This window comes from Grampus griseus (assembly GCF_964374135.1).
Source record: "Grampus griseus genome assembly, chromosome: 21".
NCBI classification, from domain to species: domain Eukaryota; kingdom Metazoa; phylum Chordata; class Mammalia; order Artiodactyla; family Delphinidae; genus Grampus; species Grampus griseus.
The window spans coordinates 27535546-27561702 of NC_139015.1; the positions used below are offsets into that span (position 1 = coordinate 27535546).

General features: G+C 40.1%; 1 protein-coding gene across 3 annotated transcripts in view; it reads left to right on the top strand.

Annotated features, from left to right (window-relative positions):
- Positions 1-24148, top strand: part of UNC5D (unc-5 netrin receptor D) — a gene marked incomplete at both ends in the record, with an annotated part of 594860 nt that extends 570712 nt beyond the window's left edge. For all 3 annotated transcript variants that reach the window (XM_082680382.1, XM_082680381.1, XM_082680383.1), the window contains 2 exons: positions 11554-11732; positions 23944-24148. In XM_082680382.1, coding sequence (XP_082536508.1) covers positions 11554-11732; positions 23944-24148 — 384 coding nt within the window. The remainder of the gene's footprint in view (positions 1-11553; positions 11733-23943) is intronic.
- Between the last annotated feature and the right edge of the window lie 2009 nt (positions 24149-26157).

The window sequence follows — 26157 nt, forward strand, 5'->3', positions numbered from 1 at the left end:
TGAAAGGAATGTGATAAGGTTGACACATCCTGGCACCTTTGCTCCTTGCTTAATAAAGTGCATGGAAAGAAAATGAGCTAATAGGGGCTGCCCTGGTGGCGCAGTGGTTAAGAATATGCCTGCCAATGCAGGGGACACAGGTTCGAGCCCTGGTCTGGGAAGATCCCACATGCTGCGGAGCAACTAAGCCCATGCACCACAACTACTGAGCCTGTGCTCTAGAGCCCACGAGCCACAACTACTGAAGCCTGCACACCTAGAGCCCATGCTCCGCAACAAGAGAAGCCACCGCGATGAGAAGTCCGTGCACCGCAACGAAGAGTAGCCCCTGCTCACCACAACTAGAGAAAGCCCGCGCGCAGCAACAAAGACCCAACACAGCCAAAAATGAATTAATTTAAAAAAATAGAAAATGAGCTAATAAACATAATCTTCTTTACTCTCCAGTTCCTTTTCTAATGCTTAACAAAGTTTACGATCACTTTGGAAAGCCTTAAAGAACATGACATCACAGTACCTCTTGGTAAATGGAGGCAGAGTTAGCAGAATATTTAGACATTCAGTGGTGGACTACAGCAATCTAAGTTGTAGGCTACTGCATTTTAGAAGCTTTATTAACTTGTTTGATCCTGTAAGGATCATTTAATTGCTTTAAGTGTCCCTGCTGAAATTTGGCCCAGTGCATCCCCATTTCTTTGTACCAAACTCTATTTCTTAGGCAAATTTCGTTGGCCATCATTTTCTACATCAGAGGAAAATTAATAACTTTTGAAAACCACTATGTTTCAGGCACCACTTCATGTGCTTTCACATATAACCATCACAGCTCTGTGGATTAGTATTATATCATCACAGTTTTACATGATGTAACAGTCTCAAGGAAGTCAACCTTCTTATCCAAGATCATAGAGCTAATAAGATGGGTAGCCAGAGTTCCCAGCTGAGATACTAAACTTTAAGACCAAAGTCTGGATTTCTATTCAATACCACTCCAGGAACCCAACCGAGGAGGTTTAATTTATTCGTCCTAACCATGGGCCTTGTCCATAACATAAGCCCTCTCTTTGGGGCCTTAGGCACTAGTGACAAACATCACAGCATCAGCAATTTTGCCTTTGAGTCTAAAAGTAGATGAAAATTGGGGAGCTCTTTCCTCAAGATTGCAGAAGGATGAGATGTACCTGTTTGTGTGTTGGGCTAGAATAAGTGTTCATTCTATACATCTTCACAAATAGAATTGATTCCCTACATGTAGATCTGCCTGCAAAAGGATGTCTTGATTGAATGATCACTCAAGGCCCTTCCAACCCTGGGATTGTTTCATTCCTGGGAAAAGCATGTATCTGGTGATAAAAACCATCTTCTACTCCCTAAAACTGACTTGGTTTTTATGGTAGACGTTTCGAGAAAAATGAAGATACATAAAGTTCTGAGAAATTGGGAATAGCTGGAGAGAAGAGGCAGGATATATTCAAGACATGGGTCTATATCAATTACTGAGTCAAGAATAATAGATCAGTTATTAAAGGTCATCATACTTCATGGCCACTACGCTGAAAGATTCTGCTTTAGGTGGTTTTAATAAGTTAATAATAAGGTGTCATTGATTAATAATAATAAAGAACTAAAATTTTCGAAACGTTCAATAGATATCTTTGAAATATGTAGTTTAATATCTCACCCACCAAAGAAAAAAGAATCCTCACATATCTGGGCTCAGAGCTCCCCCTTCCTACCTTACTTTAAAATGGATTGCCTTAGTCTCACTATATTTCGAGATTTTAGCAATGGAACCATGAGAGGTAAAATATGTATGTGTCTGTGTGTGTGTGTGTCTGTGTGTGTGTGTGTGTGTGTGTGTGTGTGTGTATGAAATACAAAACATTGATTTTAAATTAATGCAGTGAGCACCCTCAGTGAAGGCATTTGGTTCTTTACGTTCAGCTCCACATCCATCATATTCCTTCATGCCTCTTATCTAAATGGTTTTCCAAATAATCATTCATATCCTTCTCAAATTTAAAAATTATTTCAGTGATCAAAGTAATATATCTTTTCTGTTCTTTAGAGTAGCCATTATTGCGTCAATCTTTGGAAGCAGGTTGGTTCTCCTTAAATTTAACCCAACTACATTACCTAATGATGATAGCCAATTGATACTCTATAAAGCGACAGTATTGTGGACTAAAGCAAAGTAAGTTTGCTAATATTGAGCAGAAGGGAAGAATCCCCAAGTCATTTACTTCCTCCTTCCTTATGAATGTAATAATATTAAAGAATCTATCTTTTGGTAGAAACAACTTAAAATGGGAATCTTGCATGTTAAAATTTTCCCTTCAAGAAATTCTCTTATCTTTCTTCTAAAAGTGGTAGAAGTTGGGGGATGATGTGTCTGTTACAAAGTAGACAGAATACTTGGAATTCCTCACTGATTTACAGCGCCCACGTTAACCAGGTAGCAGCACCTTATCTCCTGTGTTCAGAGCATGAAAATCTCCTGTTCCTCTGCATATTTAATTTAAACAGTCAGAAGATGTGATGCATCCACTGGAGTCTTATTACTCGGCCCAGATGTCTTTTAGAATGTATCATAAACGTTATGTAAAGTGTCATCCTTACACATGGGAAATATTTAAATTTGGAAACTTTGTGAGGGACATGGGGGCCCATTTATTAAAGTGTAGTAAGTAGAAGAAATACATATTTTTACAAGTCGGTCTCATGTAATACTTTATTCACCTTTAAATCATACCACTCTGTCCATTTTTTCCTGAAGACTTTGTGTATCAGGGTGCTCTTTCTTCTGCCAACAGGGAAGACAGAGCTTGGTCGAGTTGGTCAAATCATAGATGCCATGAGGGCATCTGTCTCTGTCTACTGCCATCTTTTCACATGGATACACTGTGTTTTCAGTTTCATTGGCAAGCCACCTTTTCACATGTTAACACACTTTAGTGCCATTTTACAATGACAATTACCATGTTATCCTGTACAGAATTCCTTTTATTCTCTCTCTCAATGTTTTTTTACTATTCTTTTTAAGGACATTACCCTGCCTTAAGTCAGGAAAATTTTTAAAGAAATGATTCTTACTTGATTTGTATTTTTAAAGGTTAGAAGAAATTTTACATACCATGATGAAAAGTGACATGTCTTGTAACCTATCTTATGCAGTAATAAGCCTGAGGTGGTTTATTTTATGAACATCTTATATATCAGAAAAGCACTGGGCTCATTGGTTCAAGATGGCGGAGTAGACGGACAGGCGCTCACTCCCTCTTGCTAGAGCACTGGATTCACAACTAACTGCTGAACAATCATCAACAGGAAGACACTGGAACTCACCAAAAAAGATACCTCACATCCAAAGACAAAGGAGAAGCTGCAATGAGATGGTAGGAAGGGCGTAATCACAATAAAATCAAATCCCATAACCACTGGGTGGGTGACTCACAAACTGGAGAACAATTATACCACAGAAGTCCACCCACTGGAGTGAAGGTTCTGAGCCCCATGTCAGGCTTCCCAACCTGGGGGTCTGGTAACAGAAGGAGGAATTCCTAGAGAATCAGACTTGGAAGGCTAGAGAGATTTGATTGTAGGACTTCGACAGGACTGGGGGAAACAGAGACTCCAATCTTGGAGGGCACACACAAAGTAGTATGTGCATCATGACACAGGGGAAGGAGCAGTGACCCCATAGGACACTGAACCAGACCTACCTGCTAGTGTTGGAGGGTCTCCTGCAGAGACGGGGGTGGGGGGTGGCTGTGTCTCACCATGAGGACAAGGACACTGGCAGGAGAAATTCTGGGAAGTACTCCTTGGCATGAGCCCTCCCAGATCCTGCTATTAGCCTCACCAAAGAGCCTGTAGCCTCCAGTGGGTTGCCTCAGGCCAAACAACCAACAGGGAGGGAACCCAGCCCCACTCAACAGCAGACAAATGGATTAAACTTTTACTGAGCTCTGGCCACCAGAACAACACCCAGGTCTACCCACCACCAGTCCCTCCCATCAGGAAGCTTGCACAAGTCTCTTAGATAGCCTCATCCACCAGAGGGCAGACAGCAGAAGCAAGAAGAACTACAATCCTGCAGCCTGTGGAAGGAAAACCACATTCACAGAAAGACAAAATGAAAAGACGGAGGACTATATACCAGATGAAGGAACAAGGTAAAACAATTAAATGAAGTGGAGATAGGCCACCTTCCAGAAAAAGAATTCAGAATAATGATAGTGAAGATGATACAGGACCTAGGAAAAAGAATGGAGGTAAAGATCAAGAAGATGCAAGAAATGTTTAACAAATATCTAGAAGAATTAAAGAACAAACAGAGCTGAACAATACAATAACTGAAATGAAAAATACACTAGAAGGAATCAATAGCAGAATAACTGAGGTAGAAGAACGAATAAGTGACCTGGAAGACAGAATGGTGGAATTCACTGCTGCAGAACAGAATAAAGAAAAAAGAATGAAAAGAAATGAAGACAGCCTAAGAGACCTCTGAGAACATTAAACATGCCAACATTCGCATTATAGGGGTCACAGAATGAGGAGAGACAGAGGAAGGACCCGAGAAAATATTTGAAGAGATTATAGTCAAAAACTTCCCTAACATGGGAAAGGAAACAGCCACCCAAGTCCAGGAAGCGCAGAGAGTCCCAGGCAGGATAAACCCAAGGACAAACACGCTGAGACACATAGTAATCAAATTGACAAAAATTAAAGACAAAGAAAAATTGAAACAAGGGGAAAATGACAACATACAAGGGAATTCCCATAAAGTTAACAGCTGATTTCTCAGCAGAAATTCTACAAGCCAGAAGGAAGTGGCACGATATATTTAAAGTGATGAAAGGGAAGAAACTACAAGCAAGATTACTCTACCCAGAAAGGATCTCATTCAGATCTGATAGAGAAATCAAAAGCTTTACAGACAAGCAAAACCTAAGAGAATTCAGCACCACCAAACCAGCTCTACAGCAAATGCTAAAGGAACGTCTCTAAGTGGGAAACACAAGAGAAGAAAAGCACCTACAAAAACAAACGCAAAACAATTCAGAATACGGTAATAGGAACATACATATCGATAATTACCTTAAATGTAAATGGATTAAATGCTCCATCCAAAGGACACAGGCTCACTGAATGGATACAAAAACAAGACCCATATATATGCTGTCTACAAGAGACCCACTTCAGACCTAGGGACACATACAGACTGAAGTGAGGGGATGGAAAAAAGATATTCCATGCAAATGGAAATCAAAAGAAAGCTGGAGTGGCAATACTCAGATAAAATAGACTTTAAAACATAGAATGTTACAAGAGACAAGAAGGACGCTACCTAATGATCAAGAGATCAATCCAAGAAGAAGATATAACAATTATAAATATATATGCATACAACATAGGAGCACATCAATACATAAGGCAACTGCTAACAGCTATAAAAGAGGAAATCGAGAGTAACACAATAATAGTGAGGGACATTAAGACCTCACTTATACCAATGGACAGATCATCGAGACAGAAAATTCATAAGGAACCACAAGCTTTAAATGACACAATAAACCAAGATAGATTTAATTGATAGGACATTTATAGGACGTTCCATCCAAAAACATTTATAGGACATTCCATCCAAAAACAGCAGATTACATTTCTTCTTAAGTGCACACAGAACATTCTCCAGGGTAGATCATACTGTGGTCACAAAGCAAGCCTCAGTAAATTTAAGAAAACTGAAATCATATCAAGCATCTTTTCTGACCACAACACTATGAGATTAGAAATCAATTACAGGGTAAAACTATAAAAAACACAAACACATGGAGGCTAAACAATACATTACTAAATAACCAAGAGCTAACTGAAGAAATCAAAGAGGAAATAAAAATATACCTACAGACAAATGACAATGAAAACACATTTTTGTTGGAATGCAGCAAAAACAGTTCTAACAGGGAACTTTATAGCACTACAATCCTACCTCAAGAAACAAGAAAAATCTCAAACAATCTAACCTTACACCTAAAGGAACTAGAGAAAGAAGAACAAACAAAACCCAAAGTTAGTAGAAGGAAAGAAATCATAAAGATCAGAGCAGAAATAGATGAAATAGAAACAAAGAAAGCAATAGCAAAGGTCAATAAAACTAGAGACTGGTTCTTTGAGAAGATAAACAAAACTGGCAAACTATTAGCCAGACTCATCAAGAAAAAGAGGGAGAGGACTCAAATCAATAAAATTCGAAATGAAAAAGGAGAAGTTGCAACAGACCCCACAGAAACACAAACCATCCTAAGAGACTACTACAAGCAACTCTATGCCAATATAATGGACAACCTGGAAGAAATGGACAAATTCTTAGAAAGGTATAACCTTCCAAGACTGAAACAGGAAGAAAGAGAAAATATAAACAGACCAATCACAAGCACTGAAATTGAACTGTGCTTAAAAATCTTCCAAGGAACAAAAGTCCAGGACCAGATGGCTTAACAGGTGAATTCTATCAAACATTTAGAGAAGAGCTAACATCCATCCTTCTCAAACTCTTCCAAAAAATTGCATAGGAAGGAACACTCCCAAACTCATTCTATGATGCCACCATAACCCAGATACCAAAGCCAGACAGAGATACTACAATAAAAGAAAATTACAGGCCAATATCACTGATGTGTATAGATTCAAAAACCCTCAACAAAATACTAGCAAACAGAATCCAATCACACATTAAAAGGATCATACATCACGATCAAGTGGGATTTACCCCAGGGATGCAAAGATTCTTCAATATACGCAAATCAATCAATGTGATACACCATATTAACAAACTGAAGAATAAAAACCATATGATCATCTCAATAGATGCAGAAAAAGCTTTTGACAAAATTCAGCACCCATTTTTGATAAAAAACGCTCCAGAAAGTGGGCATAGAGAGAACCTACCTCAACATAATAGAGGCCATATACAACAAAGCCACAGCAAACATCATTCTCAATGGTGAAAAACTGAAAGCATTTCCTCTAATATCAGGAAAAAGACAAGGATGTCCACTCTCACCACTGTTATTCAACGTGGCTTTTGAGGTCCTAGCTATGGCAATCAGAGAAGAGAAAGAAATAAAAGGAATCCAAATCAGAAAAGAAGAAGTAAAACTGTCACTGTTTGCAGATGACATGATACTATACATAGAGAATCCTAAAAATGCTACCAGAAAACTACTAGAGCTAATCAATGAATTTGGTAAAGTTGCAGGATATAAAATTAATGCATAGTTATCTCTTGCATTTCTATACACTAACAACAAAAGATCAGAAAGAGAAATTAAGGAAACAATCCCATTCACCATTGCAACAAAAAAATAAAATACCTAGGAATAAACCTACCTAAGGAGGTAAAAGACTGTACTCAGAAAACTATAAGACACTGATGAAAGAAATCAAATATGACACAAACAGATGGAGAGATATACCATGTTCCTGGATTGGAAGAATCAATATTGTGAAATAACTATACTCCCAAAAGCAATCTACAGATTCAATGCAATCCCTATCAAATTACCAGTGGCATTTTTTTACAGAACTAGAACAAAAAATCTTAAAATTTGTATGGAGACACAAAAGACCCCGAATAGCCAAAGCAGTCTTGAGGGAAATAAATGGAGCTGGAGGAATCAGACTCCCTGACTTCAGATTATACTACAAAGCTACAGTAATCAAGACAATATGGTACTGGCACAAAAACAGAAAAATAGATCAATGGAACAGGATAGAAAGCCCAGAGATAAACCCACGCACCTGTGGTCAACTAATCTATGACAAAGGAGGCAAGGATATACAATGGAGAAAAGACAGTCTCTTCAGTAAGTGGTGCTGGGAAAACTGGATAGCTATATGTAAAAGAAAGAAATTAGAACACTCTCTAACACCATACACAAAAATAAAGTCAAAATGGATTGAAGACCTATATGTAAGACCAGACACTATAAAACTCTTAAGAGGAAAACATAGGAAGAACACTCTTTGACATAAATCACAGCAAGATCTTTTTGGACCCACCTCCTAGAGTAATGGAAATAAAAACAAAAATAACCAAATGGGACCTAATGAAACTTAAAAGCTTTTGCACAGCCAAGGAAACTATAAACAAAACGAAAAGACAACCCTCAGAATGGGAGAAAATATTTGCAAATGAATCAAAGGATTAATCTCCAAAATATATAAACAGCTCATGCAGCTCAATATTAAAAAAACAAACAACCCAATCCAAAAATGGCCAGAAGACCTAAATAGACATTTCTCCAAAGAAGACATAGAGATGGACAAGAAACACATGAAAAGCTGCTGAACATCACTAATTACTAGAGAAATGCAAATCAAAACTACAATGAGGTATCACCTCACACCAGTTAGAATGGGCATCATCAGAAAATCTACAAACAACAAATGCTAGAGAGGGTGTGGAGAAAAGGGAACCCTCTTGCACTGTTGGTGGGAATGTAAATTGATACAGCCACTATGGAGAACAGTATGGAGGTTCCTTAAAAAACTAAAAAGAGAATTACCATATGACCCAGCAATCCCACTACTGGGCATATACTCAGTGAAAACCATAGTTCAAAAAGACACATGCACCCCAGCGTTCATTGCAGCACTATTTACAATAGTCAGGTCATGGAAGCAACCTAAATGCCCATCGACAGACGAATGGATAAAGATGTAGTACAAATATACAATGGAATATTATGCAGCCATAAAAAGGAACAAAATTGAGTTATTTGTAGTGAGGTGGATGGACCTAGAGACTGTCATACAGAGTGAAGTAAGTCAGAAAGAGAAAAACAAATACTGTATGCTAACACATATATGTGGAATCCAAAAAAAATGGTACAGATGAACTGGCTTGCAAGGTATAAACAGAGACACAGATGTAGAGAACGTATGGACACCAAGGGTGTAAAGTGGAGGGATGAATTGGGAGACTGGTGTTGACGTATATACACTAATATGTATAAAATAGATAATAAGAACTTGCTGTATAAAATAATATATAAAATAAAGGCAAAAAAAAAAAAAAAGAAAGGAATTGACTACTCTGCCCCAAATAACTGCTTATTACAGAACAATTTCTGTTCACTCAATAGCTACCTATGCTTCAAGGTCAACTCACATGCCTCCTCCATGAAGCTCTACTACTCTTAATTCTTGAAATACAATGGCAATATCACTCAGAGAGCGTTTTTCTGAACCACCCTGCTCTGTGGATTTTTGGTACTTGTCTTGATGCAGGGTGATGTAGTGAAGTGAGTCCTGGTAAAGGTATTAGGGTATCGGAATTCTAGTTTTAGCTCTGACACCAATTACCTGGATAACTTCTACCAAAGTTTATACCCCTGTGGAGTCTATAAAAAATGTCAAAGACTGATTAGGAAATTGAGGCTGAGGGAAGTCCTGTAGCATCCAAGGTCACTGAGCTACGAAATGTGAACTTATACTCCAAAGCAAGACATTTCTGACTCTGAAAACCACACTTTTTCTGTTAGTCCATCCTAACCTCCAAAACTGGACGAATTTTGATGAGCGTTGTTCTATAATAGTCCAGGGAATAGAACTAAAACCAGTAAGTAGAATCTGTTTAATCTGATAACATGTACTTTGAAGTTCCAAGAGTAAGATATAACGTGCAGCATTTCTCAGAAAGTATTTGACCACATGACTGCTCTCTCTTGGAACATCTGAGATACCCTGTGGGAATACTGGGTTAAGGCATTGTGTTTCCAAAACATCCTCCCTTATGTAACTGTGTTAAATGGTTACAGAAAGACAAAACACATTATCATTCATTAATAAGATCTTTGTATGAACTAGTTTCCTCAATTAACAGATTTTTGAAGATGTAAGACACACCAAGTCTGAAGGCTTAAAGTTCCATGAGCCTGGACCCCAGCCAAGAAGGGCTTCCATGGCTGTGGTGTCCACAGAAGGAGATGTGTAAAAGGTCAGAAAAACATCAGGGGAAGCTCACAGGGGCAGTTCAGGAAGGGCATGTGTTGACTTAAAGGACAGCCCAAGTCGACAAGTTCCTAATGCAAAGGATAGTTTCTTGGCGTTTAAACAGTGCTAACTAGTCCCTTAACCCGACCTCAGATTTGTGTTTTAATTTCCCTTTGCGTTAGTTTTCTTCTCGTGCATAACAAATTACCACAAATCTATCAGAAAAAAACACCACCCGCTTACTGTCCCACCTTTTTTGAGGGCAGAAGCCTAGGCATGGCCTAACTGGGTTCTCTGATGAGGATCTCACAAGGCTGAGGTCAAGGTGGTGGTGGCAGCAGGACATTCTCATCTGGAGCTCAGAGGTCTGTCCCCCCATTTGTTAGGGTTGTTGACAAATTCAGGTCCTTGTGGCTGTAGGACTGAAGTCCCCAATTTCTTGCTGACTGTTGGATAGGGCTCACTCTCAGCTCCTAGAGGACACCCTCAGTTCCTAGCTTCAGCCCCTCCCACCCCTGTGAACAGGCAGTTCACAGCGTGGCTGTTTGCTTTCTTTCAGGCCAGCAGGAGAGATACCTCCAGATAGGAGCTGCATCTTCTCTCTTTTAAGAGCCACTTGATTAGGTCAGGTCCACCCGGAAAAATCTCTCTTCGTCAATGCATAGTCAACTGATTAGGGACTTGCAGAATCCCTTTTGCCTTGTATCCCATCCTAATCACAGGAGTGATTCAGCTGCCTTTCAAGCCTTAAAATTCTGTTAGTCCATATAAACTTTCAGCAGCTATTCTGATATGATGGATGGATGTGTGATTTCACATTGGATATGATGATCTAATTGTTATGATGCATAACTAATCCTCACTGGACAGCTCTTAAGTCAGAAGAGTGGGCAGACAGCAGGCAGAAGCTCTCCAGCCTGCAGCACTCCGCCGGCTAGTCCAGGTCTCGTCGCTGACTCGCGGCTACCTCCCATTTTACAAAAGCAATTTAATTCTGAAACAAAACCAAAATATTTCCTATAGAATCACACTTGAGGCCTGGGAGAAACACACACTTGAAAATGATCAACATACAATCAGGTCCCCTTTGTAGCTTTCCCGACACGTGGCTTCCCAGCCAGCTCCTTTGATCAGCGCATTCTTCTCTGATCAGCTCTGACTCTCAGAAGGTCTCCTTACAGTGAACTGAAATCTGTCATCTGGAAGCTTCTTCCTACTGATTCTAGATTTTTTTTTTCTTTCGAGAATTAAAAAAAATCTAATTCTGCTCTCACCTGACACCTCCTTGGATGTAGGAAGCTGAAGATTGTGACTTCCCTGAGTGGAAGAGGCTTTTGAAAGCTCCAGTACACGGTTTCCTAGGCTACTAGAGACATTATTTACTATTTTAGAAGAGAGGGGAACTTGTCAGTGTACTTTATAGACTCCATCACAACAGGCAAGCATTTTTTGCATGTGTGTTAACACAACTTCTCTTAAAAAAATAAAAGTGTTGACCAGTAAGGCTTCTACTTAGATCTGATCCTGCTTTCCTTATTTTGTTTATAGAATGAAAGAGAGACCATCACTTTCTTTGCACAAGAGGACAGCACTTTCCCTGCACAGACTGGCCCCAAAGCCTTCAAAATTCCCTACTCCATCAGACAGCGGATTTGTGCTACATTTGACACCCCCAACGCCAAAGGCAAAGACTGGCAGATGTTAGCACAGAAAAACAGCATCAACAGGTAACTGGGGGCAACTTCAAAAAGAGGATTTTGCTAAAAGAGCTTGAAAACTAAAATGGGGCGGGTGTATCTACGTGGTTTCCAGACCCTGATATCTGTATGGATTTCTCTGGCTGTATTTCATGTGAAATCTGGACAGGGAAGTGGGAAAAGAACAAAAATATGACACAGTGTGTGGCCCTTCCTGCCACCCCACTCTGCCTTTGGGGACGTTACGGAAAAGTCCTACTTGAGTCCTGGTCCCATCTCCAGGTTTGCTAATTGGGCCACCATAATGGAGGTTTAGACTTGGTCATCTTGGTGCTGGTGAGGGGATCCCAGAGTCTTGAGACAGTGATGGAGAAACAAAGAAGCAAGTTTCTCACACCTCCTCCCTCCCATCGGGTAACCTTAAGTGTTATTTAACCCCTAATAAGGATATGCTCAGCCTGAAGAAGTGGGTGCGTGAATATAAAAAAGGAAGTTTGAGATGATACCTCTCAGGTCTGAAGGCGGAGGGCATTAAACAAGCAAAAGCAAAGGTCTGCTGCTTAAACCGACACTATTCATTGCCGGGCTACTGTTGTGGTTGAGTTGAAAGGAGAATAGAGAGATTCATAGTGGGCGCTCGTACTTTGATGAGAAAAAGCAAGGGTGATGCTATTCAGAGCAGCACTGACCGGGAGGCCAGTTAGGGCTCAGCTTGAGGGATGACTGGTGGGGAAAAGGCATTGACAAATAGGATCTCCTCTCTCACTAACCCACCCCGCAAACCCCAGAATGAAAAGAGAACACGTTTTCCCAGCACCCTTTTCCTTCCCTTTCCTTTGGTACTTTTTATGTCTTTTGAGACAAAGCCTTAGTTTTCTCACTGTTTGGCTTACTCTGTCATTTCCATTTTTTTTGTTCTTTGTTTTCACAGACATCCTACCTGACTCTTTCTTCTCTGAAAGGAAGGTAGATGTCTGCCAAGAAAGGATAGAGGGCTGCTCCCTGTTTCAAAAGGGATCCGGAAGCCGAGAACGAAGGGCCCAACTAGAAAGCAGTCAGACTCAGAGAGGAAAATCAAGAGAGAAGGCATGGCTGTAAGAGAAAATGGAATTTACAGACAGGCAGGCCCAAAAAGAACACATTCTTGAAAAAGGCAGGTAGTGAAAATGAGAGAATACAAAAATGTCTGAGGGTATAGGGGAAAAAAAATTCAGTTGAATTTTTCCCAGCAGCTTTGATAAAGGATGAGATGTGTCATGTATAACCCATGAACACCATGACTATGTCAGGTTCGCTTTCTGATCAACCTGGGGACAAGAATGAAAAACTAAGCCAGAGGACAGAATTTGGTCTAAAGAAAGGAAAGTGAACATTGGGCAGGGGACTCAGAAGCTCTGTTCTGGTTCTACAGCTAATACCAGTCTGCCCAAACACATCACTTACCATCCCTATGTTACTTTTTCTACAGATGCAATTCATAAAATTCAAACTACATTAACTCTCTAATCCAGTCTGGCCATAAGAGTTTATGATTTTTAATTCACCACTTGCAAGAAAGTAATTGCCACAGAGTATCTACCTACTCATGGCTGCTGGCCTTCATTTGCTAAAGAAGCGTGTGCACGTTCCTGCCTTGTTCATTTTATTCTCCACTTCCAGTAAACATATGAGAACTACACAGGCTGCCTCCAAAGCCATCAGTTTCTGACCTTGCACAGTAGGGAAAACGCATTTCAAACTGGGAGACTAAGGTTAGCATCCTTTTGTGTCTGGGCTCTAATGAGCAGTAAATAGCTACACAGGAGCACGCTTGTCCCCTCCAATGTCGGGGGTCAAAAAAGGCAACCATTGGATGTGCCTGTTTGCTTTTGCTTGCTTTTGTTTCTCCCTAAGACCCCTCTCTCCAGGAAAGCCTAAACGTCCTTAGTATACAAAATTCAAACAACCTACTTTATGGAAAGTTTCTAACATGGTTCTAAGAAAATGTCCATTTTAAATAAATGTTAGTTAGTCCCTTTGAAATGTTCACAATTAACAGCAAGTTAGAATAGCATGAATGCACGGAATCTTTGTATTTAAATAAGGTTTCATCTTTAACCCTTACTTAGTTACCATATTCACCTTCAGTGAATGGCATTTCCTTCCTCTTTACTCTCTAGCTTAACTCTCCAATAGGAAACTCATTATGGAGTGAGAACGATTCAAACTAGGGGTTAGCAGGCTTCTTTCTGTTAAAGAACCAGAGACGGTAAATAGTTTAGGCCATATATGATCTATTGCAACTACTCAGCAATTATTCAACTCTGCTTCTGTGGTGTGAGAGCAGCCCCAGGAAATATCTAAACAGGCGGGGCTGTGTCCCAATAAACATTATTTACAAAAGGAAGCAATGTATTTGGCCTACAGTACATAGTCTGCTGACCCCTCATCTGAACGAGTCTGCTCTCATTTAGTAAAACTTTCATAGGACCTATTGCTGCAGTTAGAGTTACACCTGCGGCTAAGCTAAGGCACAAGATAAGGCCCCTTTCTGCAAGCTGGTGTTGTTCCGGCAGAGATGGCCACGAAGATAGTCAGAGAAGCCAAAAGAGAAAGATGATGGAAAATCACCTCGCACCATGTCAGCTAATCCCCATTCTCATTTTGCAGAAATTGTCAAGTTCATTAAACGTTTCCACTACTGTAGCAGAAATGTATCTTCTCCTACATGGGAAGAAACATACGGGACAGAGATGAAGGAGATTTTAAATTAAATTGTCACAACTTATTGTGTAATCCCAAATCACTGGGCTTGCTCTCTTAGGGCTACAAATAATATCGTACTTATTATACTACATCATCATCAGTCACTAATGTGATCATTAATGTGTGTTAAAACACAGAAATCTGACGTTGTCAATATGCCGGTATTACTGGGTAAGAAAGCTGTTGGATAGCCTGAGATTTCATCAACCCTGGGATCACGAGAGCAAGATGATCACAAAGCACAGAGTCGGTCTGCTATTAGGGAATTCACCTACCGTGATCTTGTGACAGCACCTTTACCTGACTCTCCCCTTCCCTTCAATTTCCAAAAGTGAAAAGCTAGTAAAGCAACAGCCCTCAAACCATGAAGGAAGCACTTTCAAAGGGAGTGGAAGGAAACATTCACTGTTATCGTGTTGCCAGTGGAAATGTTCTCCTTTCGGTAAATGCAAATGTCACTGATGATAATTTGCCTTTTTGCCTAACAAGTTTCTACTTAGATCTGAATAGGAGAGAAGATACATGAAATAGGAAGTTAAAGGCTTAGAATGTGAGACGTGTCCGTGGGTGCACTTAAGGCAGCAACGCAGGTGGCTCTGCAACTTGCTTGGCATATCGATTATGATAAATAAGCCACACAGCCTAGCAAAGAATGTCATAGTTAACAGTTGCAATTACAGTTTCTGTGGGCAAACTGACGATTACTCAGAGTCCATGCTTGCTGCATTTTAGAGCTGAGATTGCACACTTATTCTACAGATCCAGCTGCAGTAACTCTCCTCTTCAATGCTCTTGGCCACAGGTGATTGGTAGGTAGGTGGGACTAATAAAGAGTTGATCATGTAGGAGTAGATGGTGGGGAGCTTTGCTGAGAACTAAACAAATTAAATAATATCAGAAACTAACTGCTTCAGCTAGAAGTAATCTTCCATATCTAAACTTCCATAGCACTTTGTATTTTTATGATACTTTTTTATTTTTTAATTACAGTTAGACATACCTAGATAGTACTGTCTAGTTCGGGGAAATTCAAGAAATTTGTCTTGAATGAATGACATGAACTTTTTCTTTGGATAGTATACTTGACCTTAAAAACTTGCCTCCTGGGGCTTCCCTGGTGGCGCAGTGGTTGGGAGTCCGCCTGCCGATGCAGGGGACACGGGTTCGTGCCCCGGCCCGGGAGGATCCCACATGCCATGGAGCGGCTGGGCCCGTGAGCCATGGCCGCTGAGCCTGCGCGTCCGGAGCCTGTGCTCCGCAACGGGAGAGGCCACGACGGTGAGAGGCCCGCGTACCACAAAACAAATAAACAAACAAACAAAAAACTTGCCTCCTAATAGAACTGAATTAAGTGTCAAAGGATTTTGCAAGTTGGTCTCAAAAGAGAGCAGGTTACATGGCTGACACTGTGGAGGGTTCCTATCCTTCGGCACCTGAAATTCTACTATTGAATCTTTCTTCTTTAAGGCCTCACGATTTTCATATTCCAGAAACCCTTGTGAAAACATAGCCAGCTTGACCAAGTTGCCGTGGGAACAGATGCTGGATAAAGTGCATGAGATACAAGAGGATGAGAAGGGAAGTGACCAAAATGGAAGAAAGGATTCCAAGATGGAAAGGAGCAGATGAACCACACCTTATTAACAGTTTCTCATAATAGTACGCTTGTTTGAAACTGCGTAAGCACTGCCAGAGAAACCTAGTTATTATTGGTCAGTTGGGTAAAACAGTTCAAATGTATTTTGGATGTTAATGTTTTTGGGTGATGCTAGAGAAATCATGAGCAAATGAAATTTCTCAAACTTCATGGCTCATCAGCAGTGCTGCAGTAACTTGTTTTTCCACCAAATCTTTTAACAGGGCTTCTAATGAGAAGCAGAATCTTCTCAGTTGAGGTCAAATCCTTTCATTCCCTCTGTCCACCCTCTTAATTGGATACACAGGAACAGTGAATGGCCAGAGGGCAGTGGGAAAGGACAGAGGAAGGTTGCAAGACAGTTTATTCATCTGTCTGGGTAACTCTTGAGAATTCACTAGAAGTGGAAGTCCCGGGGCCAGCTTTCTTTTGGGGTGAAGGAAGGAGGAGGAAAAAAGTGAGAGAAAGTGATTACAAAATATATACAGAATGCCTGCTTCACAGGCAGACCGCCAAGGGTGGTCACCCAGGGACCCGTGAGACTAGATATTTTCACTCTTATGTTTTGGGATTTGCTAGGATTACACCAAATGAAGCTGTCTGGGCTCTGCAGACTAGAGGCTAGAAAACACATCCTAACCTTTAAATAATAAAAATGGATGTGAGGCTGCCATTTCCAAAAATCAATATTCATGACTCTTCTAAGGAGAATTAATGCACAGGAAGATAGCATTCATCACACAGATCCTTGGAGGCAAAATATGATAAAGCTCAAATCAGATTTTCTGGTTCTGGCCCAATGGACTTGTGCAGAGTCCGGATTTGAAGAGCCCTCAGTGTGAAGCCAGAGGGACCCAACACAGCCAAGTGGTGGGTGTTCAGGCTTCATTCCACTTAAGTTAGGGACTCATGAAACTGCCTACTAATATGAATCTGAAGACAGCCTAGGGCCAGTTTGGCCATGAACAAAGTGTATATAGTTTATAAGTGGCAGGTGTTTCTCCTAAAGGCAATAAGGGAGAGAAGCTGTTTGTATCCCTCCAAGAGAACCAAAGTCGCGCTCCCACTCTAAGCTGCAGGGGTGGTGACAAGGGGCAAGTTTGCATTGGTCTTTAAAGGACTAGGTTTCCCTCCTTTAAGCTAATGTAGTTTTCAGATAAGATGGACATGCCCAAGCCCCTTTATAGCCAAAATAATCCCCTTCACGGGTCTGTCTCAAAGAGACCTGGAAAAGCTGACAAAGTCACAATCCCCGGATGTGATGTTTTCATAATTTGAGAAAATGAAATTATGGGAAGGATTTTGCCTAATTCATTAGAGAGTCCTTTGATAAAGTGCTTAACTATTTCTTTGCGATTATTTGTGAGGTTTTATTGAAACACTACTACTGAGTATTTTGCAAAACGAAAGATATCAATATTTCTCCTTTTCCCCCTTCAGGATTAGCACTCTGGTCTTTTCTCTTGGAACAAATAGTGGTCATTCTCCTTTACCCTCAGGATTCTTGAAAATGTCTCAACGTTATTGAAGAGGAACATTACAGGAGACGTATTTTTCTATGCTATATCCCAATTCAAAGAAAAGTTGAGCTTTGATTTTGCAGTTTTCATTGCCTTTCATTGCCAAATATGAGAAACTGTCAGAGGCTTATCAGGAATGAAACTGGAGAATTGAAAACGAGAGTCTACAACTGGTTTCATTCCTGTTTGGAAACCCACAGCGGGTTCTGAAGGCTCCAGGGCTAACATACATTTTCCAAAGAAGGAAGAATCCTTGCTGGTCCCTTTCAGGAGCCAGATAATGAAATAGGCAAAAGGAAGAACTATGAGGGGAATTTTATTGCCAAATTCATTGGTCCAAAAGAATTAATGTACCACCTTTGGGGCACGGCAGAGTGGAACTCAGCCTGTTTTCAACTGCCTGTATCTTTTCCTTTTGGGTTTCCCATACCAGTTTCCTTTCACTTGAAGGCACAGGGGGGCAACAGGCAGAGGTGACATAATGGCAAGCATCTTTTGCTTAATCTTTAGGAAATGAAACAGACTTGCTTTATCCTGAAAGCTGCTCTCTGCTGTTTGTTGAGTACCCAGTGAGGATGAAGTTTGGGGATGAAAGCTTGAGGAATGGACCAAATGTTTATGCTGTGGTCCAGTTACCGCTGTCCAGTATAAATGGCTTTTCTCTTCTATTTGCATTTAAAGAACCATAGGGAGGGTTGGTTTTGGTCACATAAGAGGCTTTCATTAAATGAGACAATTACGATGATAGCGGGGATATTAATTTTTTTTTCATTATGACTATGTTTCAGTCCCTATTTGGTACTATACAGTAGGACTATGCACCGTCCTTGTATTGATGTCTCCCAATTTATTATAGGCAGTTTAACTTAGTTTTCACCTTCTATGCTGCCAACCTACCAGGAAGATATTTTTCAAATATGCTTTTTTTTTTAAAAAAAAAAGTTGACTTAGATATAAATGGCAACAGCTTATAGAATAGAAACATACTTGCTGCCTGAATGTTACAGGTGCAAGTGCTCCCTTGTACTTGGAAGTGCTGGGTGACATCCTAAATTCTGCATGAAAGTATGGCATGTACCTGGGATGAGGCGTCTTCTTGTGCTAAGGATGTTAGGCTGCAGTGCAGATGTGGTCCCCTGCTAGGTTTTATTACAGAGGAAATTCATTCTCACCATTAGTTACAAAGAAGAGCTTACAGCTTTCAAATAGGCACGTCAGCCCCCTGGTAGCATGGCTCTGAGTAACTAAGATAAAAGCTTTGTTATCTGGAATTCAGAATGAAAGGGAGTCCCTTATAGGCCACACATAGTCAGACAGAACTAAGACCCTAAGCAGGCAGACTCCAGCTTTAAGCTGGCACGTGCCCTTGGTAGCTCTTCCTGCGTGCACGTCCCCAGGGCTCAGATAGAGTCTCAGACCTGTGCCCCATCCTGTTACTGTTATCTAATCTTTTTGTTAACTGACTGAGGATTTAGATGTTACTATTCCCTAAGACATTTGTATTTGAATACTGCTTTCAAGTACTAAAGAAAGGGTGGTATCTTTCAATTCACACTGGACACCTAGACACCTTTCCTTTCCATAACATGAGCCCTGCACTGCAACAGTATATAAGGACTTATATGGCAGAATTTTATCATGGTCCTCAATTCTCTCTTCCTCTTTGTACCCAAAAAAGAAAACAGATGGCACAATAACTATTTCCAGAAATTCTCGAAATAACCTAATTTTCGTTATTAGTTTAATGTGGTCATTCATTTGAAGATGTATTTTGAAAACTGAGATTCTGTATAAAAATTTGGTGGTTGACCCATATACACCATTATAAGTTGGCCTCCGTCTAGCTAGTGAAATTGCTAAAGATTCATGTTCCCAATTCTGCCCTGGCTTCCACATAAAGAATGGAATTTTAATTGGGCTGGGGGACAGCGCAGATAAGGAAGTCTCAGAAAGAAGAAATTAATCATAGTAATAAAACAACTCCTCAGGGGCTCAGGTGAATAGAAAGCATGTAGGCTCAACAAAACGAAATTAAACTTAATTAACTATTGCTACTCAATGAATTTACATGGATAAATCTATTCAGCGGTCTTAGCATGTGGTTTTTTAGTTCATCTGGACTTTTTCAGTGAGCGTTCCAAAGAAAAAGATGGAGTCACTGAGTCTACAGGACTTAGGACAAATAAACTGAAGACACAGGATGATTCTAAAGTAAATTCTTTAAATTTAGAGAGTAAATAATCTTATGTACACAGTATGCAGCATCTTTATGAACCACAAAAAAATAAATCTTATCTTTCAGAATTACCTCAGTCGATCAGAATTTGAAAAGGCTATGACAAAAGATTCAGTGCATAAAGAAGTAACAATATGTAGCGCCTAAGGCAAGCATAATAAACATTTACTTCTTTAAACATTTTCCAAAGAGAAAGGAAAAAATTGTTTTGTTTTGAGCCATCCACCGGAATTTCAAGATGACTGCTTTTGCCAAATGTTCTTTATTCATTTCAAAAAAAATAATAATAATCAAAGACTCAGGAAATCAACTATTGCTATGAATTCTACTTTCTAGTATTAACAATGTTCCCTGAATTGTGGATGCATTTACCTGCTGGTGTCCAAATGCACCAGCATTATTATGAAGAGAAATGGGTCACACAGATTGGGATCAAAATAATTTCAAAAGGGAGGTATGGAGAGAACCAAATGGATATAGGGTATGCCAATTTTCAAAAAAATCATAATGCATTTGCACACATGTAAGCAGTAAAATAACCCAACTGTGTTTGAGAAATAGCCTATAGCATTAGCACTTTAGTGTCTTTTGTCTATTAATTCTTCTGGTGTAGACAAGTAAGTGTAGTTTGATAGGATGTCTGTTTATCACAAAGCTGACTGAATCATTTTTAATAAGGCTGATATGCTCCTACACGTATTTACTAACATTAAGTGGAATTTGAGATTTGTGTGTGTTGCCGAGTGTACTTGTATAAATTCAGAGCATCAATCTGGAACATGCTTTGGGGAGCACATTTCACTTGCTACAGTATGTTCAGAGAACCATGCCAAGGGAGAGTTCTATTTCTGCCTCTTTGATCATTTAGCTTCCTGTTGGCCTGGGTGCCTAGTCTACAAATCAGGGCGTTTGCAGGACTTCTCAGAACCAAGTGGCTGGCAAGAGTCATCTTCCAGCTCTTCTCTTCTTCTTCTAGGCAGGTGCACTTAAAACACCTTCACACTGCAACTGGATTCATGAATATTTTGAATAGCGTGTTGGGACAAGGATTCATCACAACCTCCAAAACATAGTCTGTATGCCTCTCCTCAAGTTTTGTTTTTGCATTTTCATGCCCAGATCTTCTTCTCATGTCCTGAAATGTCAAAGCTCCCCAAATGATACCAAGGATAAAGGTCTCAGAGTGCTTGGGGCAGGACATGTAGCTTGAGGACCCAGCAACGTTCACCCTCTAGGTGCTTATTTTCAGATGCAGCACAAAATGAAAGTTCAATCTCATCTTCTCTGAAATTGCTAGTATGTCTGGAAATCTAGTTTGGGTTATAAGACAACATGGAACGTGGTCAGCACCATGACCTAGGTGCGAAATCTGGCCCAACACCTGCTTTTCTATAGCCCCAGAGCTAGAACGGTTTCAGGAGGATAAACAAAACAAGAGTGATATATATGGTGTGACATGTGAAAAGTGTATGACATTCAAATTTCAGTGTCTCTAAATAAAGTTTTATTGGAACACAGACATGCACATTCACTTATGTATTGTCTATGGCCATTTCACACTACCATGGCAAAGTTGAGTAGCTGCTACAGAGACCAGATGTGGCCCCTACGGTCAAAAATACTTGCTGTCTGGAACTTTAAAGAAAGAGTTTGTCAACCCCTGGTATAGAATAAAGGGTAGCTTTGGGGTTAACAGGATCACAAGGATCTAGTCACTCCAACAGACACTAATCCATTGTGGTTCAGTAGGAAATATAAAATATAAACCTTCTATACTATGAGAAATCTGTGCTTCTTTTTGTTGTGCTTGCCAGCATTATTTTTCTTTTGAAATGACCATGGAGAGCATAAAGAATTATTTCCCCACTCCAGGAAACAATGTGTGTCCATGGTCTATTCTCATAAATTACATGGAAAGACATTATCACACAGCCCACCCAGAATCCACTCACACAGCCTCTCAGTCTTTGCCTCTTTCTCAGCTATTCCTCCCGTTTGTATTCTGCCTGCACATTGGTTGGGGTGCACCAATCTATTTACAGACCAGGAGATACAGCAACGTCCCCCCAAAACAGCTCCCTACAGCTAAAAGGAAGTGGCAGTATTCAAAACAACGTTTTGAATAAAAGGAACGAGGATCCCTTCAACTACAGAAGCAACATTTGCTTTGCCATTTCTATTAGTGGAGAAATAAATAACTGTATGTGATTCGAAGGCCAGCTATGGAGAGGGCGGCGAAGGGGAGAGGAAGGAAAGATAAAAGGAAAAGAAACTGGAGAGAATCATTTTAAGCTGGCCTTCTCCCTCTCTCAATTAAAGATTCAGACGCAGTGGAAAGCATATATCATACCCTGATATTTGTGCTATCTGGCAACCAACTAGCTTTAAGTAGTGTCGTAAGACCTTTGAATAAAATAGCACTTTATTCACTCAGAATTACTATGTGTGTATGTTGCTTGTGAATGATAACGTGCCCTTAAAAGCTTGTTTTCTCTTCCACTTGCTCTTGGCTACATGAGTCTGCTTTGTGATTATATGCCGAGTCTGGTGATACAAAGTTGTACCATCCTCAAAATGGGCAATTCTTGGTTGAATCTGGAAAATCTTTTCAACTCATCAGAATTTTACCAGAGGTGACATTTCTATCCCTGCTGCAAAAGTACCTGTGAAAAGCTGTGACCTTTTAATCCTTTGTGTTGTCTCAGTCTTCATCAGAGCAAAGTTATTGTCCAAAGCGTTATCACTTGTTTTCACTGAAGATCCCGTATCATCTGAAACAAGCTCCTAGCAATCAACTACTCAGTTGACGGATATGGAATACCTGTCATAGTATTATAAGTGCTGTTGTAGAATCAGAAAATGATGAGCTATGACCCTTCTCTTTCAGGTGTCTGCAATCACACTGAGAAGGCAGAGGTCACACACATGGAATATATAAGCATTTTACTCACATGAAAATTTAAGCAGAAGCGTAAAAAGAGTTGAGAAAAGAAATAAATTACTTTGAGAGGACATGAGAATTATCTACAATCCAGGCATTGTACGAGTATAGGATCTTGATAAACAGAGGGGAAAGAGGGAAAGTGGGCATTTCCTAGTGAACAGAATACACTAGATGAAAGCAAGAACAAAGTATTACCTAAGTCAGTGTTAATGGCTCAAAGGAGAAAAGAATATTGAGGGAAAAAGTATATATATTACCAGAGCTAGTTTGATGCCAGACCAAGGCAGGCACTGAAAACAAGTGGAGTAGATATGATGATTTATGAAATAGAATGCAAGGTATATTAGAGAGTCTGGAGAAATAAAGAGCCATAAGGCTTCTGCTAGAATTTAGTCGTAAAATGATAGAGCATAAATTAAATACAAATAGTATGAATGGAGAGGAAGAGTGAAGCTGATGAGTTTGTCAAAGAAACAAAGAGAAGACTCAGAAATAAATGTCCTAGTGTGAGAGATTAGAAGGATGGTTGTAATTACTGGGACATTTGTTATAGTTAGAATGGAGGCCAATGGATTCCTGATGCCCCGAGTCTGAGGAAGTGGAAAGCTATATCTAACTGGAGCAGTCCCAAGGTCGTTCAGAGATCTGTGACTAGCTCATTATTAACCTATAAAACAGGAGATGCCGACTTAGACACTGTCCACTTGGAGCTGATAAGTACTCCATTTCGTATACGAACCCAAGAAGACACAGATAAAATTTTCACAGCCCTTAGGATTACCATGAGAGACATAAAGAGGGGTCAGATATTTTGGAAAAAAAAAGGAATGAGTTATATCATCACATAAGCTAATGAAGTAGAGCTTTTCAAGAGGGTGTTCAAGAGAGAAACACACGTACATGTATACACACACAACTCAAGGAAAGTGAGGACTAAAAAAGACACGGAGGATTAAGAAGGTCATTGGTAACCCTCCAAAGTACAGTTTCAGTTTAGCGTTGGGATACAAACTGGACTGTCCCCAGACCTGCGTTTGTGGAGCTCTTTATTCCTATTTTAATAATATCTGTTCCAATTCATTTTTAATTCCCTTATAGTGATTTGTATTTGTTCCTTTATTTCTATTTTTGTCATTTCGTTTATTTAACTCTCTGTCCAGGAATTTATCTTATTTTGCTACACAAAGTAGCCCGTCTGCTGTCATTCTGAACCTGTGGGAAGCTCGTCATCAGCACGATGGTGACCTTGACTCCCTGGCCTGTGCCCTTGAAGAGATTGGGAGGACACACACGAAACTCTCGAACATTAAGGAATCCCAGCTGGATGAAGCCGACTTCAGCTACAGCAGGCAAAATGGACTCTAGTCCACTTCCTCTCATGAGAGAGTGATGGCCACCTTCGGGACATTTGCTTTACAGGGGGAAGAAAGAGGCGGTTTCTGCCCAGTGGCATTTGGGGAATTCAGCCTTCATTTACAATCAGTGAGCATCCCTGATTGAAGAAATTGCATTTTATATAGGTAAAATATGTTAATAGGGAAAAGTACAAGCTCTCTTAAATATATATGTCTCCTCTGAAGCCACACTCAGGTTCACAGCTGAGGAACTTCTCAGATTTGGAGTGGCAAGGATAAAAGTGAGGGCGTATCTAGATAAAAGTAACTGTGGGAAAAGATGAGCTACAGCAAAGCTGGGAAGGCAGAGATTCAATAAGTGCATGTTTTGCAACAGATTTTTAATGATGTGCCCCAAAGTACCAGCTGATTCTGGCACCAGATTGTCTGAGTTTTCTACCAACTGGCATCCGGGATGCCAGCAATCATTGTCAACTGGCTTTTAGAAGTGAAACACGGTTGCCAACCCATCTGTAGGACTTCAACAACGTCAAGGAGGGCATTTAGAATTTCGAATCTGAGTACACCACACCAGCACCAATTCCCTATCTATCCTAGCCACTTAATGGAAACAAGATCAAGAGGTAGAGAGATCACAAGCTAGCTCTAGCAGCGTACCTACCCCTCCTTCATTTTCTCCAAGGACCAAATCTATCCACATTCTTTCTTCCCCTTCCTTATGAATTACACTAGGGGGAAAGTTTCAAGGAGCATAGACTTTTCAATATGGAAATTTCTTATTTTCTAACTCAAAGCAGGACCATCTCTATTCCCAGCTAAGCCACTCAAATTGCAAAAGCTATCAGAACACAGCTTATCATACAGATTTAGAGACAAGGGAGGTCAAATCAGGTCCAAGGAAACATGAACTGCAGATGCCTTAGGCCTCAAATAAGCTGTTATTCTAGGATGCAGATGTTGATTTAGTTCCCCAGCGCAGTTGTTACGAAGGGATTAGGGGGTTTTCTGTCCTTCACAATCCAGTTCTTGAATTTTCTAGCCTTTTGGTACTATGTTATCACAGAATCTCTCCATGGGGCTATAGGTCATCCTCCTTTTGCCTCTTGGGAAATTAGCCGATGGTCTTTGCTCTAAATGATATCCGAGTACATAGACCTGAGGGATACCTCTACCACAATGTCTGAGAAACCAAATGCATTGTTCAAGGAGTCTTCAAGCTCTGATAATTCAACCTCACCAAGCATGCTTTCTTTCCAGGACCATTAATATATTGTTTTACATTTTAAATGAGAGGCAGTGATACTGTGGAGAATTGAAATCCGCAGATAATACATACCCCCCATCTTAACACTTCACTCCATCTTTTATCCTATTTAATCATTTTTGACAAGATGTCCTGGTAGACTACAGATGAACAGATTTACTCCTGAATATCTTCTGGTGGATGTTTTAATTAGCTGTCCAGAATCAGGACAACCAAAGTCAAGGACCTCGATTAACCACAAGGTTGAGCAGCTACTTAGAGGTTGGCCCCATTAGAATAAATACAGTCAGGGAATGGGGGAGGTAGGGAGTACTTTGGCAGTAGGGATGTGATCCACTTTTGAAACAATGTTTTTGTAGATCCCATGTTTAAAAAAATGTTGTGAATCTCCACCTAAGTGAAAAAGACTTAAAATAGGTTGACTTTATGATATCCTGGGTAAGGCATTGAAGAAGTAACTCTCGAATGTGTTGGCCATTCTCTCTAATGAATGTGTGGTATAGAAGGTCCCCTGTAATCGACGGAAGGCTTTGCTGCATGAAATTCAAAAAGCATCTTGCTTTTCTCAGGAACCAAAGGCATATTATACAGAACAAACAAGTCCTCTTAGAACTGTTGAGCATATTTTAAAAATACCATAACTAGATCAGGAAAATACCCTTTTTGCTAGTATACTCAACTTGTTTATTCCTTCTAGGGAGCAAAAGACAGAAAGCCTCAAAGTGTTAATCATCTAACATAATGATGGGATATAA